The sequence below is a fragment of the Adiantum capillus-veneris genome, chromosome 19 (genome assembly GCF_014529385.1).
Source record: "Adiantum capillus-veneris isolate H3 chromosome 19, ASM1452938v2, whole genome shotgun sequence".
NCBI lineage: Eukaryota > Viridiplantae > Streptophyta > Polypodiopsida > Polypodiales > Pteridaceae > Adiantum > Adiantum capillus-veneris.
Window position 1 is genome coordinate 121,816,456 of NC_140949.1, and position 18,449 is coordinate 121,834,904.

The 18,449-nt window shown below is 45.8% G+C and overlaps 1 protein-coding gene and 1 long non-coding RNA gene across 3 annotated transcripts in view; both read left to right on the plus strand.

Annotated features, from left to right (window-relative positions):
* Positions 1-4,613: 4,613 nt before the first annotated feature.
* LOC147434767 (pentatricopeptide repeat-containing protein At2g39620-like) lies at positions 4,614-10,098 on the plus strand. The gene has a single exon (XM_086491195.1). It carries the CDS (start codon positions 5,007-5,009, stop codon positions 9,306-9,308), a length of 4,302 nt encoding a protein of 1,433 aa, XP_086347321.1. The 5' UTR covers positions 4,614-5,006; the 3' UTR covers positions 9,309-10,098.
* Positions 10,099-10,479: 381 nt separating this feature from the next.
* The window catches only part of LOC147434768 (uncharacterized), a 68,334-nt gene continuing 60,364 nt past the window's right edge, over positions 10,480-18,449 (plus strand). Inside the window, exon 1 of one of the 2 annotated variants that reach the window (XR_015185386.1) lies at positions 10,480-10,800. This is a non-coding gene — a long non-coding RNA (uncharacterized LOC147434768). The remainder of the gene's footprint in view (positions 10,801-18,449) is intronic. The other variant, XR_015185385.1, reaches the window with a different exon arrangement.

Genomic DNA, 18,449 nt, shown 5'->3' on the forward strand with positions numbered 1-18,449 from the left:
CAGAGAGAGGAAGAGAGAGCAGGAGAGTGGAGAGCAGAGAGCAGGAGAGTGGAGAGCAGAGGATAGGGAGGATGAGAGGGGATATGTGGAGGTGATGGAAGAGGAGAGGGTGGAGAGTAGTGGGTGGCTTAAGTAGCCAAAGAGAGCGGTTGTAGTGGTGGAGGAGGAGCAGGCGGAGGAGAAGAACTGGTGGCTTTGGTGGTCAATGAGGGTGGCAATGGTGGTGCATCGGTGGCTCCCCCTCCAAAAAAAAAGCTCGCTCCATATCCTAACTCCTCATACCGAGAGAGTGCTTGTTGGAGAGTGTATGCCTCTCTCTCTCTCTCTCTCTCTCTCTCTCTCTCTCTCTCTCTCATCGTTCTCCAAAAGCCGCACGCGTGCGCACACGTGTGTGTGTGTGTGTGTGTACAATCTTCCACAAGCTTGTCGATTTGCTGATTTTTGGAAACGTTGATTTCATGCCAAGTTAGAGTTATTGAGAACCTCTAGAACTGCCTGTTTGCTTAATTCAAAGTCCAACGCTACCCCTTAATTGCACTTTGCTTTCACAATGCCTTTGCAAGACTTGATTCAGCACTGCCCTGCATGAAGTTTCACACACATTGCTGCCTGTTTTGAAAATCTACTCTCCCCTTCTCTAATCTCTCTCCAAGAAGCTGAGAAGCTCCAATTTTACTAAAAAAAATATCCTCGCTTCAATAGAATCTCCGAATCTTCTATACTCCTCAAACCTTTGAGCCAAAACTTTCTCAAGCTCACAATTTCTACAAGCTCTCGTGTTGCACACCCCATTGATGAAGCTCGTTGATGCCAATGCTCGAGCTCGCTTCCTTCCTCACTGATCCTCATTATGCTTCGACCACCATGGAAGCTCTAAGCTCTTGCAAAGAAGGCAATCCAGAGCTTGTTGGGAAGAGGGTAACGTTCAAAGAAGGAGAAGCGCCTACACCTAATCTCTTACTAATTGTAGTGCGCAATGTGGAGCGAGAAAGGGAAGAGGAGAGATGACACAGGAGTGGGCTCTTTTTTTGGGGGGGGGAGTGCTCCTTATTCTTCTATGTATACCAAAAGGATAAGGTCAAGGGTGGTCGGACACCAGACGTCCTTCTCGGGCGCCTTTAACCCCAACAAGTATCCTTCAGTGATATTATTGTTGGAATGTTGTCAGCCCCTAGCTTGTCCTTCTATGCAACCTCCATATGTTGTGAATCCCACCATTTTGGAGTAGTGTGTACTCACTCCACTCCACCCTCCCCCGTCGTGGCTCCTCCCCCCCACACCTCAACATACAACCCACTCCAAAACGCACTGCTCACGAATGAGAGAGAGAGAGAGAGAGAGAGTATTTACACCATACACTTCGGTCTCGCCTTGGCATTGATTTTTGAACAAGCATTGATTTTTTGGCCAACCATGCGAGGTTACCAACCACTCTATGGCTTGGGCACTTCCACAAGAAAAGAATGTTGCTATTTTATGTTCACCTAATTTTTAACAATAAACCAAGTGCATGATCATTGTCTTTAATTTGTGGCTACTTAGGCCTAGACATAAGCCAAAGTGCCAGTCTCAACAATGCCTCTCCTTTAGATGGCACTTTTATAATGCATGCATTGCATATTGCAATTTTTGTTGAGAGAAAATGGTGAAATTATATGTGTGCCATGCATCTCATGCCAACAGTTTGTGGCCTCGTATTTTGGTCCAATCTATGTGTCTATGACGACATAAATTTTGTGTTTTTGCAAAAAGTGGAGTTTGTGGGAGTCTTCCACTTGTGAAACAAGTTTCCTAGGATCACATTAAATGATTGCATTTTCTAGAGATTCAAACCAACATCCACTCCCATTTTGGACATAAAGTTGCCAAGTTGTTTAGGGGTGAACAATTGAATTAAGCTATTTTAGGCTATGTTCTTTAGATGAGGGAGAATCAAAATGAAGGGATGTTAGAAAATGGAGCCGCCTACAATCGAGTAAATTTAAGCAAGAGAAGTAAATTTAAGCAAGAGAAGAGACGACTTCTAGTAGTTTCCAGGTTTAGAAAAGTTTTGAAATTCTGTCTCACAAAACCTTCCTCTTTTTTACTTTAAATTTTCTTTCTCTCTTGGGTTTTTAAGTGTTTATTTGAGAGGATTGTACCTATACAAGTTTAGCCATAGCCAATTCTACTCATTAACTCTCACCCTAAACTCAACTTCGCATACATTGAATTTGAACTAACTCAAAACACTTTCAAGTAATGAGCAAAGAGTTTATACCCATCTATACATAACCTATGGAGAGGCTACTAAAGGAAGCATAATACACCTTGTTGTTTAAGTACCAAAGCTCTCCACACTCAGCTTAAAAGAACCTCACCACGACCCAAAGGCTGCAAAATACGTATACCAAAGTCATACATGTGTCTAACTTAAATTGCTGAAAATGCCAAATAGCGACCACACACGATCTAATATGATATCATCCACAATGGGCATAGTGGCCCACATTGCCCTTGAGCACATCTACTCTAAACATGGTGGGTGCTCTACATACATAGGTGCATGTATACATATGTACACACAGATTTAATTTTTAATACATACATCGATATGCGTAGATATGAGATACACATGAAGTACTGTGACGCCCCAGAATCTGGGCGCGTCGGGGAGGGGACGTTTTGTCTTCAAGGGCCTGGTTCGGACGGGATCGGCTCAGGTCGGGGTGTTGCTTCAAGGGGTCCTGGCGCGGACGGCACCGGCTCAGGAGGGCTCGGCTCGGACGGGACCGGCTCGGGTCGAGGTGTTGTGTCAAGGGGTCCTGGCGCGGACGGCACCGGCTCAGGAGGGCCCGGCTCGGGTCAAATTGCCTTCACGGGGGCCCGGCTCGGACGGGATCGGCTCGGGCGTGGTTGCGTTCCATGGGTCGACGGCCGTTTACGTTTCGCGGGTCTTGCGTTCCGGGTCCCTAGCCCCACGTAGCCTCAGGCTCCGCCGCACTGACGGAGGGTCATAGCGTGCCCCGGGGAACCTTGCGTGGAGTCCCCACGATGCGCGAGTGCGTGGAGTGAGGCTAGCGTGTCTAGGTGGGGGGTCCCCTCCCGTGGCCGGTCTCGGGAGGCTCATACCCCTTATATACACCCCCGGTTGAAGAGAGTTCGACGACCTCGTCGAACGTGGGGAAAAAGAGTGCTTGGCTATGCATGAGGCCAAAGGGACTAAGGGGTGCATATAAGTGCAAGTGAGCAAAACTGTTCCCAAAATGCAAGTAAGTAGGCATGCTTTGTTTTTGTACTTTTGGAATGAAGTGTGTGTGTATTTTTGGGGTTTTGGCAGAAGGCTGAAAATGTATGCTTTGAATACCCAAGTAGAATTCTCCATACTTGAGCATTCCCCGAATAGGTAACCCAGTGTGCGCGGAGCCACCTGCTGCGTTGGCCCGCGCGGAGACTTCTTGAAAGCCGAATGTGAATGAGAGTCCGTCGCAATGCAGCGCTTGCGAAGTTGGTCCCGTTTCGACGTCATTTGGAGGGCAAGCTCGGGGCCCTGTGGTCTCTTTGTAGACTTGAATGGGTCTTCAGCTCAGCATGGGCCACAAAAGTGGCCGGGGCGCGACGAACACCGTTGGCTTGGTTCGTCGCGTTTTTGGTTGTTCCTGTTTTTGATATAAAGAGCCCTGTTTGGCTCACATCTTTCCTTTTTGTCATGTGGAGAGCCCTGTCCGGCTCGCATCTTTCCTTTTTGTGTGTTGGAGGTGCCCGGCTCGGATCGGGGCTGGCGCGGGTCACGGGTGACGGCCCGGTGTTTGGACGCGTCACGGGGACGGGGACGTGGGTTGCTTTCTGGAGCTCTTTTCACCAAGATTTTGACGACCCGCCCCGGGAGTTGGGTTGGGACCGTCGTGAGGATCGTGCGCGTCGGGCACGTCGGACTGCAGCTCTTTGCCTGGAGCTCTTTGTACCAAGATTTTGACGACCCGGGCCATTGCGGTTGGAGTCGTCGTGAGGATCGTGCGCGTCGGGTACGTCGGTCTGCAGCTCTTTTACTGAGCTCTGATACCAAGTGTGACGCCCCAGAATCTGGGCGCGTCGGGGAGGGGACGTTTTGTCTTCAAGGGCCTGGCTCGGACGGGACCGGCTCAGGTCGGGGTGTTGCTTCAAGGGGTCCTGGCGCGGACGGCACCGGCTCAGGAGGGCCCGGCTCGGGTCGAGGTGTTGTGTCAAGGGGTCCTGGCACGGACGGCACCGGCTCAGGAGGGCCCGGCTCGGACGGGACCGGCTCGGGTCGAATTGCCTTCACGGGGGCCCGGCTCGGACGGGACCGGCTCGGGCGTGGTTGCGTTCCATGGGTCGACGGCCGTTTGCGTTTCGCGGGTCTTGCGTTCCGGGTCCCTAGCCCCACGTAACCTCAGGCTCCGCCGCACTGACGGAGGGTCATAGCGTGCCCCGGAGAACCTTGCGTGGAGTCCCCACGATGCGCGAGTGCATGGAGTGAGACTAGCGTGTCTAGGTGGGGGGTCCCCTCCCGTGGCCGGTCTCGGGAGGCTCATACCCCTTATAAGTACTTTTGCTAGTAGTGTCCACAGATGTGTGTGTGTGTGTATGTATGCACTATAAATACATACATATACTTATGTGTGCGTGTGTGTGTATACAGAAGCTCATTCACTAACCAGCTTAAGCAGCTTTTAAGAGAAACGAGTCTGCTGCTCTCATAACGCTCCGTTGTTGTAGCAAGATCAACAGCTTCAGGAGGATGAGTCTGCTCTCATAACACTCCACTTCTTTAGCAAAATCAGTAAGTCGTCCTGATTGTAAGCCGTTCGAAAGGGATAGAGTCTGCCAAAGCCCAGTCAATGGCTAGAGGAAGGTAAGCATGGCATGCACGGTGTATAAAGGTGCGATGCCTTGTGCCTACTTCCCACCTTGATCATGAACATTCTTTGAGGTGTGGGCCTTCGTCAATCCTGACTGCGGGTGCGTAAAGTGCCTCGCAGGAATTGTTTTTGTCATTGTAACAATACATGCCCCCCTTCCCCTCCAGTGATAGCATCACAGTCATTTCAAACAAGTTTATTCAAGAGAATTGTCTTTGCTTGCTCCCATACATTTGCAAACATGGGCTTGAAAATCACAATGCATTCCGTGATCCCATTGTCTCCATCTTTGTGGGAGTTGGTTGCATGCCCGATCTACAAAATGCCTTGCAGAAGGCGGAATGTAAAAGCAAGCACTTGTGGAATATGCTCATCGCAGGTTTCATCAATTCGGGAAAATCAAGACACGCTCTCACCATGTACAGAAAGTTTCAAGGCAACACGTTGCAGCTCAGTGGGTCTACTTATGTTGAATTACTGAAAGCCTGTGTTGAGCTAAAAGATCTTGACACAGGCTGCCAGATACATGGTGACATAAAAAGAAACTCTCTATTGCGAAATGACATCATTATTGGTAACAAATTAATTGATTTGTATGCCAAGTGTGGCTCAATCTTGCAAGCACAGGAAGTTTTTGACAAGCTTTCGCATCATGATGATGTTTCCTGGAACTCATTAATTGCAGGGCATCTCAAACATAAGCATGGGAAAGACGCAATTTTGTGCTTTGAAGAGATGCTATCGGATGGGTTTGCTCCCAATGGAATTACACTGGTCCATTGCATGAAAGCTTGTGTCATCACCAGAAACATATCTAAGGGAAGACAATTGCATTCTGAGACAATCATTAAAGGATTTTTGGAGAGAGACACTTTTGTGGGTAATGCATTGGTAGACATGTATGCCAAGTTGGGTTTGATGGAGGATGCTCAGCGAGTATTCGATAAAATTGTTACTCATGATGTTATCTCATGGACGGCATTGATTGCAGGATATCATGGTCAGGAAAAGAGTAAGGAAGCGTTGGACTGTTTTGAACAGATGGGGCTTGAAGGAGTTCTGTCAAATGCTCGTACATATGTTTGCGTCTTAAAAGCTTGTGGAAGCATTGGATGCGGATTCAAAGGTGCAGAGGTACATGAGGAGGTTGTCAAGGATGGGCTGTTAGATAGTAACATTGTTGTTGGTAATGCATTAATCGACATGTATGCTAAATGTAGATTACCTGCCAAAGCTTTAGAAGTGTTCAATAAGCTTCCTATCCAAGATGTCGTATCCTGGAATGTGCTTCTTGGAGGTTATCTTCATACTGAGAGTGATGAAGAAGCATTACAATGCTTCAGAAAGATGCAGGTCAAGGGTGTGTCTCCCGATGCCATCACTTTTGTATATGGCCTACAAGCATCTGGAAAACTTGGAGCTATTGATGTAGGAATAAATATCCATGCTGAGGTGGTAAGGAAAGGGCTTCTTGCAAAGGATATTGTTATTGGGAATGCAATTGTTGACATGTATGCAAAGTGTGGCTTTCTTGAAAAAGCACGCGAAGTGTTTGGCATTCTTCCGAACAAAACAGTTGTTTCCTGGACAAGTCTTATAGCGGAGTATGCCAGGCTTGAGCTTGCTGACGAAGCATTGAGCTGTTTTCAACAGATGCATGGTAATGGGGTGAAACCTAACTCTGTCACATTTGCTTGTTGTTTGAAAGCTTGTGGTCTTGTCATGGAGATTGAAATAGGCAGAGGTTTACATGCAGAAATAGAAAGAACAGGATTGCTGGAAAGCGATCTGGATATTGGCAATGAACTCATAGCTATGTATGCAAAGTGCCGATTTCTCAGAGATGCACAGGATATTCTTGATAGGCTTCCAGTTCGAAATGTTGTTTCTTGGAATTCCCTGATTGTAGGGTATGTTTTACAGGAGCAAGGTGCAGCTGCACTGAATTGTTTTGATAAGATGGAAATCGATGGTATCTCTCCAGATGATGTTACTTTCACATTTGCTCTTAAAGCTTGTGACTTTGTAGGAGACTTAGACAAGGCAAAAGACTTGCATGCTATGATTGTGCAACGAGGGTTATTGCAAATTGATCCATCTATTGGCAATTCCTTGGTAGGGCTTTATGCAAGATTTGGCATGCTTGACGAAGCACAAATTATGTTTCACATGGTTTCGGTTCAAGATGAAACGTTATGGAGAGCGTTGATAGCAGGATATACTAACCATAACAATCCTGGGAAAGCATTGTTTTGTTTTGAACAGATGCTAGGAGAGGGAGTGTCTCCAAATCCTGCTACGCTGATTTGTGTTTTGAAAGCTTGTGGTAGTATTGGGGACTCCGAGAAGGGAAGTATGATACATGCTGAGATTGCGAGGACTGCTTTGATGGAAACAGATCTGGCTGTTGGTAATGCACTTGTAAACATGTATGCTAAATGTGGCTTGCTTGCAAAAGCACAGGAAGTGTTTGACAAGCTTTCTGTACGAGATGTAATCACATGGAATGTGCTGATAACAGGTTACGCTGACCATGAACTTAATAAAGAAGCTCTTATTCAATTTGAAAGAATGCAAGAGGAAGGGGTTCAACCAAATGCAGTTACATTTATTTGTGCCCTAAATGCTTGTGGTTGTTTTGAGGCTATCAGGAAAAGCATAGAAATTCATTCTGAAATCGCTAGAAGAGGATTGTTGGACGTGAATGATGCCGTTGGCAGTGCTCTTGTCAACGTGTATGCCCAATGTGGGCTGCTTGCCAAAGCGCATGAAGTTCTTCACCATATCCCTGTCAGAGAGGTGATTTCATGGACTGCACTGGTGGGTGGATTCGCAAGAATAGAGTGTGGAGAGGCTGCCTTGGTCTCCTACAAACAGATGCAGCTTGAAGGATTTCTTCCAAATGCAGTCACATATGTTTGCATTCTGAAAGCTTGTGGCAGTGTAGGGGCCCAAGATAAGGGCAGAGAGATACATGCTGAAATTGCTTTTGAAGGCATGTTGATGAGCAATTTGGCTGTTGGCAATGCATTAGTCTATATGTATGCTAAGTGTGGCTCTCTGGCAACAGCACAGGAAGTGCTTGACAAGCTTCCTTTTCGTGACACAATTTCATGGAATACTCTAATTGCAGAATATTCCCGATGTGGATTGTCCAAGGATGTTCTCTCTCGTTCAGAGCAAATGCACTTGGAGGGGGTTCCTCCAAATGTTGTCACATTTGTTTGCAGCCTGAAAGCTTGTGCTTGTATCAAAGCAGTAGACAGGGGCCAACAGATACATGCGGAAGTCTTGAAGAGGAGAAAGTTAAATTCTACGGTCTGCACCGCATTGGTCAGTATGTATGTGAGTTGCGGCTTGCTATCAAAGGCTTTTGAAGTATTTGAGATACATACAGATTGGAGCATGGCCATGTGGACTGAACTGGTTATTGGATGCGCCAAATATGCTGCTGATGACAAAGCTATGCATTACTTCGAGCTGCTCGAAGGGATAGCTTCAGAGTGTGCTACATCACTTTGTAGCTCAAAGACTTCCAATAATTATGTGCTAATTGAGGATTTTCAGAAAGTGTCTGCTGACATGCCAGAAAGTGATTTGCCCATTAGAAATCTTTGTGTTGGCAGTGCACTTGTAGACATGTTTGCCAACCGTGGGTCATTTCAGACAGCCAGGAAAGTCTTTGATATGCTTACAGACAGGGATGTTGTGCTATGGACTGCATTGATGGCAGGGTATGTTAAACATGATTATATTGAGGAAGCGCTGAACTGCTATGATCAAATGCAGCTAGAAGGGGTATCTCCTGATTCGGCAGCTATTGTTCACTGCTTGAAAGCCTGTGGCAACATCGGAGCTTTGCAGAAAGGTAGAGAAATGCATGCTGAGATTTCCAGAATGGGTTTGTTAGGAAGCAACCTCTTTGTTGGAAATGCTTTGGTTGACATGTATGCTAAGTGTGGCTCTCTTGAAAAAGCACAGGATGTTTTTGACCAGCTTCCAGGGGATGTAGTTACATGGACATCTTTGATCAATGGACACGTGCAAGCTGGAGACAATGATAGAGTTTTTGCAATCTTTGAGACAATGAAAAGGCAAGGCACAAAGCCAGATGCGGTGACTTTTCTCAAGGTTCTAGATGCATGTTGCCGTGCTGATGTGTTGGATAAGGCTCAGTTGTATATGGAAATCATGCAGAAAGAGTATGATGTGAGCCCGAGTGTAGAGCATTACAATTGTATGCTTGATCTTTTGGGTCGTGCAGGTGACATAGAAGGGGCACAGGCTATCGTCAAAGAAATGCCCATCCACGCTGATCATGTGGCATGGCGTACCATATTGTGTGCTTGTCAGAGATTTGGCTATGCGGATCTTGGAATGAATGCTCATCAGTATGTGTTGCCTCAAAATGAGGTAGATGCTAACCATAGGAACAGTGTAAATATGTAACATTACAGCTACACACATTGGATTTGTATACAATGCATCTCAACAATTGTTGAGGCATGAAGACACCTCAGGTGGATGTAGTGCAATGTGGTCCACCTTTCACACAGATAATCCAAGTCTTGTTGGGGATTTATTGAGATTTCAGCCCGGCACAGAACTTTTGTGGGGACAGTCTATGTTAAAAAGCAAAGCTTTTAGGGTGTGTACAACACATTTCTCAACCTTGAGGATTGTGTAGTGCTTTGAGACAAACGATCATATGATATAAAGACATAACCTTTCAAACACTGTTTGGAATGACGGGCTAGACTTGGGGGTTTAGGGTGTTATGATTTGGAGGAAGGAATCGTAGGAGAAATTGCCATAACTTCTGCCCTCTCCTCCATCAATGACTTTTGCTAATACAAAACTTATATCTAATATCGAGCAAATTTTCTTGCAGCATGAGTTTCTCTCTCTTATTCCATCACCTCTATAAATGAATTTTGCCAATGCAAAACTTATATCGATTGAATCTGTTGCAACGTGATGGATGAAAAGGTCACCAAAAGAGTTGTATAGTACTTATGAAGCAATGCAAACAAAATTTATAGATATGATATTTAGCCACACTCAGCATAAGCAATCACTCTTTGTTTAGGATTAGCACCACTGCATTTTGGCAATCAACTCTCTTAAATGGTGGATGGAGGCCAATGGATCTCATGTAGAAGTTTCATATGAAGAATTATTGATTGAGTCCTCTTTCGAATGCGTCTCTTACAAGTTGACCTCTCCTGTTTTGAGATCAGTCATCACATCCTTTACATTTTGGCCTCAGTGAGAGCAATTGTGGACCGTTCGATAGAGCTTGTCGATTGGCAATTTGGCAAGTTAACGATGGCAAAATCTGTTTCTTCACGTCCTATTTCTTATAAGAGAGGCATTAACTAAGAATCGTCTTTTGTATATGTAGGCCACTATGAACTATGAGAGAGAGTTAACTAAGCATTGTCTTTTGTATTTGTAGGCCACTATGAACTACGACGACAACCCCCCCCCCCCCCCCCCCCCCCCCCCCTCCCCTCCCCTCTCTCTCTTCAAACAAAGCGTTTGGAGACAGACATTGGGACTGCCTTTCACTCGGACTAAAGACAAGAGAGAGGAGAGGGCGCAAGAGAGAGAAGGAAACGAAGAAGAAGAGAGATTGTCAATGAAAGAGGAGAACAAAAAAACATACGTTCCAAAAATTGGAAGGGTGCTCTGTTGTACACGGGCTGAAATTCCCTCTCATTTATTACCCTCCATTTCTGCAGAAAGGCAGTGCCAAACCCAAAAAAAAACCAAAGCCGTTGGAATATTTGAAAACAACTGCACCAAAAGGAGAAATTTCTATTTTCTGTGCGTGATTACCGAGTAGCGTTACAAACTTCGAAAGCTGGTTGCCGTGGGCTCATTTGCTTGCTTGTGCAGGTTTGGTCGGTAGAGGGAAAGTTGGTCGCTCGCCACGTAGGTGCTCTCTCTCTCTCTCTCTCTCTCTCTCTCATGGCTTTGATGTTATGGGAGACTGTGTGGTCCTGCTGTGGACAACACCCAACAACCCGATTCTTTATTCCTTGCCATTCCTACGACTGCATACCATTGTTGATCTGGCAGTGTTCCACTTCTATAAAGGACTGCAACTAGATGATATCTCACCGGATATCTTCATATATAGTTGCAGCTTGAAAACTTGTGATAGCATTGGTGCAATCGATTAGGGTCAAGATTTAAAGGTTGAAATTGTAAGATTTCGATTGTTAGATAAGTACATGCTTGTGGACAACGTTTTAGTAAATTTGCATGCCAAGTATGACAGGCTCCTTCTAGCACACCAAGAATTTGACAAGCTGCCCACTTGAGAAGGCAATTCATGAGATCCTTGATTGCAGGGATGCCTCCCATGTTAAGGGTTTCTACCACAAAGGCAAAAGTAACTGAAACAAGTGCAATTCCGTTTTTAACATGCACTGCCCAAAACACCCACACAACCCCTAGTATCCTTACACAGCTACATTTGTAAGTAATGACTTTTAGGCTGTTCCTGCCTATTAACCGACGAGAATTGGGCTGAACTAGATCTTTTACAGGCTGATTAAAAATCTTGCAGCTTCAATCATTGACCCATGTGATGTTGTAAAATGTGGTTGCGGGGAATCCAAGCTGGGATGGGTGTATTGCTTTCCATTGACAAGAGGTTTTTCTAAAGCTCTTGATGAGGGCAAATAAATCCATGAGGAGATTGTTAGTCAGGTGCTCATAGTCCATGTTAATCAGAGGTATGGCAGGATCAGCACATCTACCCCGCGTTTCAGCGACAGTTTTGGTCATGCATCTGGACTGTCGGGATCCGCCGCAGGATATGTTATTTCATGTGGATGATAGTGCATGCAGGATTGCTTGCTGACACCTGGGCTGCAGTCACTGGTCATGGTTCGACCTATTAGAGATCTACTTTGCAGCTTGAGTCTTTGAGACACAGCTTTTGGATTTGTCCATACGCTCAGCCATTGTGGAGGGCAGTTTGTTTGTTGTTGACTAGAATGGCATACATGATGGGTTTGTGACGTGGGGGGCAGTGGCATGCTTTTGGGTCTCACACATTTTCTAGGCTTGCTGCCAGATCTAGTCTTCATGCTTACTTCATTGGGATATAGACCGGGCACTCTACAAATGATCCCTGATGCAGGTCAGCAATTGGACTGCAAACAGTGGGATACAATTTTTACTATGATTTGCAGCATCACTCTTTGGACCATGTGGAAGGCTTGTAGCCTTGTGTGCTCACATTCTGGGCTCACAGTCTTCTCCTACATCCACCACTTTGACAACCATTTGGACTAAATTGCAGTATAACCTTTGCAGTCAGCCGGATACTTAAAGCAGGCTCCTCGAGGGGAGTGGAGCAACGTAGATGCTCCTTTCTTCACACATGGGCGAGATCTTAATTTCTCTTCAGTAGGGCCCATGGTTGCATCGCATGGCATTATGCACCTCCCTACTAGGTGGTTCATTTTGCATTCATCATACATACCACCTTGATATCTACATATCCCTCACATTGCTATCCCACTTTTGTACTTCCTCTGGGAGATAGGCCTTTGAGCATCTCCAGAGGTCTCTTATGTACATAGTATACAGCCTCCTTTCGTGCCACAGAGAGAGAGAGAGAGAGAGAGAGAGAGAGAGAGAGAGAGAGAGAGAGAGAGAGAGAGAGAGAGAGAGAGAGAGAGAGAGAGAGAGAGAGAGAAATGAAATGAAATGTTATATTAACGTCTTCAAAAGGCCAAAATGACCTATGAGACCAATCAGTTACAAAATAGTGAATCTAATACCATGTCTGGGTACAAAAGAACTAGAAAAGAACTAGAAGTGGAACAAAATACTACTACTACTACTACAATCTAAAACTACGTGGGTGTAGCAGCTGATACAATAGGTACCCGGTAAACTGGATGTAACAGTGTGTGAAACAAAGATGGAAGAAATGGTGAGGATCCTTCCTCATCTGCACTCTGGATGTCGAGAGAGTATGGCTCGAATCTTCTGTTGTAGTCTCCGTCGATGCTGTGTAGCTCCTCTCCTCAGTTGCGGTCGTCTGTATCTTTGTAGCTCCAATGCTCGGTCGATGAGAGTGCCAGTAGTGGTCGAATGAGTGTGGGACGAGCTCTGCAGTGGTGGCTGCTCCTCTGGCTGTCCCATATCTAGTGAAAAGAAATCTGTAATGTGTCTCTGGGACTGCCTCTCTCTAGCTCTCCCCAGTAAAGTGTCTCTATACCTGTGTAACTCAAGTAGATATAGTCCAAGACATCTCTGATCCTCATAACTCATGACCCTAGATAGAGGACCAAAACCCTCTCTGAATAAGCAGTGGAAACGCCCCCGTATCTCATAGAACACTGTGCAATGACATATGTAGTGCAACTCTGTCTCTGGCTCTCTCTGGCATAATCGGCATATCCTGCTGTCTGCTGGTATCCCTCTGAATCTACCAGTCTCAATCTCGAGCTGATGTGAGGATGTGCGTATTTGACCAATGGCACAACGCAAACCATGAGACATATGTGTGTCCATGTAGCTGGGTCGAATCACAAACCCATCTCCTGTGAGGTGGAGAAGATGCTCTCTATAGAAAGCCATCTTCGTGCTCAACTCCTGAGGCGGCTCTATCCATGTCCTCCTGGTGTCGAGCTGGATCAGGTCCTGACGAATGAGTCTAGTGATCTCCACCCGTGTAAGAGACAGCGAGGGTGCCTGAAGAGAATACTGGAAAGGGGGCAACCTGTCCATGGTGAAGCCATGCGTCTGAAACCATGAAGTCATCTGTGCATACCAGCATGAAGTGTCCCCCTGTAGAGCTAACTGTCTGGAAGACTCAAGGGCCAGTCTAGCATATCTGTCTCTAGTAGTATCCCATAGGCTGTGCACAAAGGACACTGATCTGGTAAGCGCCTCAATCTCCATGGGGGGGGCAGCTAGCTCTGCTCGAATGATCGCGTGAGGTACGGAGGCCTTGGCTCTAATCAATCGGGAGATCATAGATACCAAGGGCCTCTCCATACGTCTCCAACCATCCTGGCCTACAGAAGGTCCCCATACCTGTACCCCATACATCATAGCTGAGGCTACTAAAGTATCAAAGAGCCATAACTTTGTCCGAGGTTCCTGGAACTGAACCTGCGAACACATCCTCTCCAAGCCTCCCAAGGCCGCATAAGCTCTGGTCAGTCTAGTCTCTGCTGCTCTCCCCAAAGAAAACCTCGGCCCAGTGAAGACTATCCCAAGGTAAGTGTATGCATCTGTATACTCCACAATCTCTTGACCATACGTGAAGGTCGGTGCCGATCTCCTGATCCACTGCGGTGTGGTGTTAAACACCATGACCTTGGTTTTACCAAGGTTTACAGACAATCCACTATCCTCTGCAAAACTGTGTAATGCATCCAATTGTCGCTGCATACCCTCTGGTGAGTCAGAGATCAAGACAATATCATCAGCATATAACAACAATGGGATCCACGTCCCTGCCAGCTGGGCACCTCTATCACCCTCTCTGTCAATGTAATCAGACACCTCATCAACATACATACCAAATAGAGTAGGAGACAATGGGCAACCCTGTTTCACCCCGATAGTGGAGTGAACTAAGTTAGATATCCCCTCTGGGGTGCGTACGTTAAACGTCTTCAAAAGGCCAAAATGAGGCGTATTGTTTAATCATATCCTTGAAGCTTCTATGATGAATTGCAAAAATAGCTGATACAAGGGCCTTCAGAGACAAAGCATCCGCCACCAAATTTTTGTATCCCTGAACATTGACAATCTGGAAATGAAACTGTGGCAAGATGTTAGCCCGTCGCATCTGCTTTTCCGAAAGCTCTTTCTGTGATAGGAAGTAGCATAAACTCTAATGATCCGTAAAGATTGTAAAATCAGCTCCGAGTAAATAGTGTCACCACTGAGTAAGAACATGGATCACTGCCAATAGCTCTTTTTCATAAATTTGTGCAACCATTTCAGGACGTAAAAACATCCTGCTCTCATAAGCAATTACATGGCCTTCTTGCATCAAGACTGTCCCCAACGTGCGACCATAAGCATCACAGTAAACTTCGAATGTCTTTTGCAAGTCTGGTAAGGCCAATACGAGTCCAATAGTCAACCTTTTTTTTAGAGTCTCAAAGGCTGCAATTCTCTGTCGGTTCCAAGCAAAAGGAACTCCTTTCTGAGTCAGCATATGCAAAGGAGAAACTATCTCTGCAAATTTTCGAATGAACCACCGATAATTATGAGCACAAGCCTAGATAAGCATCGAACCTCATGAACATTTGTCACGTGACACATCCAACCCTATGTGTCCGTGGACAAGCTACAGCATGATCAGGGTTCAGTTCAGTCAAGTCAGTCTAGATTAGGAAGTGATCTGGCACTTTTGTGAGTCTATTCGCAGACCGTGCATGTCCAGACACTTAGATTAGATGCATATCCTCTGGTTGCACACAGCATGACCATCAGATTCCAGTCAAATCCCATCAGTAGCATTTTTACAGTGCATAGATCTATTTTTCTTATTTTTGACATTTTTGACTTATTATTTTTAAGTGACTTTTGTTGGAAAGTAGGTAGGGCAATTTTGCTAAGTTTGTATAAATAGAAACCTAGCGCTAGCACTTTTTGGCAGAAGAGGCAGCAGGAGCACCTTGCTCAACAGGTAACTTCTCAGCAAGACCAACCTCCACGACAGGCGTTTTTCTTTCAGCAGAAGACCTAGCGTTTTTGCACCAGATCAGCCAGCGTTTTTGCACTTGCAGATTCCCGGCGACAGTAGACTGCAGATCAGCCCCAGCGTTAGCAGACTCCCACAGCAACACGACAGATTTTTTAGCGTTAGCAGATTTCCCTGCAAGGTCAGTTTTCAGCCCTAGCATTTTTGGTTTGCATCACAACCTCAGTGTTTTTGCAGATCATCGCGACAGAATCAGCCATAGGACCAGCGTTTTCAGTTTTCAGCCTTTAGCACTCGCAGAGAACCCCCGAACCTCGCAGATCTCACCTTCCCACAGCAGATCTTTGCCGCACGGTCAGATCCAGCGAAGTTTACAGTTTCAGCCCGGAAAACGCAGATTTCAGCATCTGTGTTTTCAGCGCGTCGTCGTCGTACCATCGTCATCGACATCGTCACCGACATAGAGTCAGAATTCAGAAGATACAAGATTTGCAGATTTCAATCCTTAGCGTTTTCAGATTTCAGCCCGTCTCGTCGTCGTCCCATCGTCGGCAAGTCCAAGCATTGTAGAGATTTGTGCAATCATAAGTAGACCGCTCTCACCATAGAGAGTAGGGCCTTCGGAGAAGGGTTTTACAAACGTCTCTGGTGTCGTATTCTCTTCTCTCTCTATCTCTCAGTCTTAGCACCTTCACTCATAGTGTCCATTCACTTTGTTTGTGTCCATTGCACTCTCTCATTAAAGAACAGACGGCTCTCCCTACCATAAGTAAAAGGAACCTTGAGCACTGTTCGGAGATCTTGAGCAAAGTTCCAACATTCATTCCGCTGCACCTTACATTGGTATTAGAGCTTTAGCAGTGTTCTGTATCACTCAAGGAAAGAACCACAAGAACCACACAATTTTTTTTGCTTGTTGAGGTCGCACGAACCCAAGTTCACTTGGGCGTGTCGATTCCTAATCGTGTTTTTGAAGATTGACAGGAATTCTAGGAAAGAAGGGCTTGTCCAGTTTCCCCTTGTGCCTCTTTTCACTCATTGAGAGCGGACCGTGCACTTAGCGGCTGGCCAATCGACGTGAGGTGGGAAAAAGCAACCTTGGTGTGAGTGCAAGGCCGCCAAAGGGTGCGCCCGCGGGAAAGAGCAGAACTCGGGTGAAGAGAAGATCCTTCTCTAACACAAATTGCAAGCGAAAGAAGACCCTCAAGAACCTCAAGAACCTCAAAACCCTCAAGAACCTCAAGAACCTCAAGAACCCAAGAACCCAAGACCCGCAAGAACCCAAGTTCCTCGTGAACTTAAGACCAAGACTTCAGTGGATGGTCATCACCTGAAGCGGAATGGATACTTCGCATGAAGGTGGTGAGCATGAGAGATGCGAAGAAGAATTTTCCCCTCTAGGAGGTTTTTCCGACCCTCCCCCTTCCCCATCTACGCCAAGGATTGCACTAACTCCTATGGAGGAGTTGGAGCAATTGTTTATGAAGGAAGTTAGAATGCAAAGCAAGGAAGTTAGAACGAGAAGAAAGAATGGCAGCCGTAGATCGTGAATACGAAGAAAGAATGGCAGCCATAGAGCGTGAGCATGAGCAAGTGAGCTTGGAAGCGAAAGTAAGACAAGACGAATCGGATCGCGAGAACAAAGAAAGACAAGCAACATTTGATCGCGAGAACAAAGAAAGACAAGCAACATTTAATCGCGAGAACAAAGCAAGACAAGCCATGAACGACCGACACATGAAAGAGATGTTGCGACTTCATTCTCAAGTTCAGGCACAGATGCAAGAGATTCGGGAAAAGGAGACTCTCTCAGTCTCTTCTTCTCCAAAGCATGACACACAGGATTTACATAATGATAAGCATGATGATTTGAATGATAATGATGAGCATGCTGATTTGGATGACACTGACAAGCATGATGATTTGCATGAATCAAGATGTGATTTCTCACAAGCATGATGAGTTGCATGAAGATGATGTGATTGTTCACAAGGATGATGTGTTAGTTGATACTTTCTCTAGTGAAGCTAACCTCATTGCAGATTCGATCAGTCACGAAGAACCGATCTTGGCTCTCGAGACTAGGTCCAAAGAACCCCCTCAGGAAGAATCGATCTTGGCTCTCGAGTCTAGGTCCAAAGAACCCTTACAGGAAGTACTATATGTTCGAATGATTCGTCAGGACTCAGCACGCATTGTTTGAGTGTTTCATCCGTGATTGTTTCCTGTATTTTCGTTAGCGTCTTTATGTGATCCCTTTTCCTAGGCATGGCATATTGTACGTTGAGCACGTTTCACTCATGAATGAGCACAAATGTATGCGGATTTTTCATGAAAAGCTGAAAAGTATGCATTCAAGGAAGTCACATTTCATGTCTCTTCCTTGGCATGACACAGTTGTAGAAAGAACACATGAAAGTATGTGTTATGTCCCGCTCACAGGAGAGGGGATCTAGCCCAGATGCCGTCGGGATGGGCGTCCAGTGTCCGCCCGGACACTGGACGCCCATCCCGACGGCATCTGGGCTAGATCCCCTCTCCTGTGAGTGGGACATAACAATATGAGCATCAAGCATAGGCATTCTCATTATGATTTGCCACAGTTGATTGATTTAGATCAGAAACACAAGATTTGATCTCATTGTTTGCGTGTGTGTGGTGAAAGGTTTAGCACTCCGTCTAATTGTTCATCTACATTGCAGGCACAGTCTTTTAGGAAGACAATTTTTTCCACTCACTTTACATGGAATGGGTATGTTCATGTTTTTGTGTTGGAAGTGGTTTCGGGAATTTTCAGCCTTAGAGATTCTTGAAGAAGGTAGACGCACGACTATCGACGAAGATGAAGCATTGAAGGAGCCTGTCACCAGCGTGTGACTACTATCTATCCTTTTTGT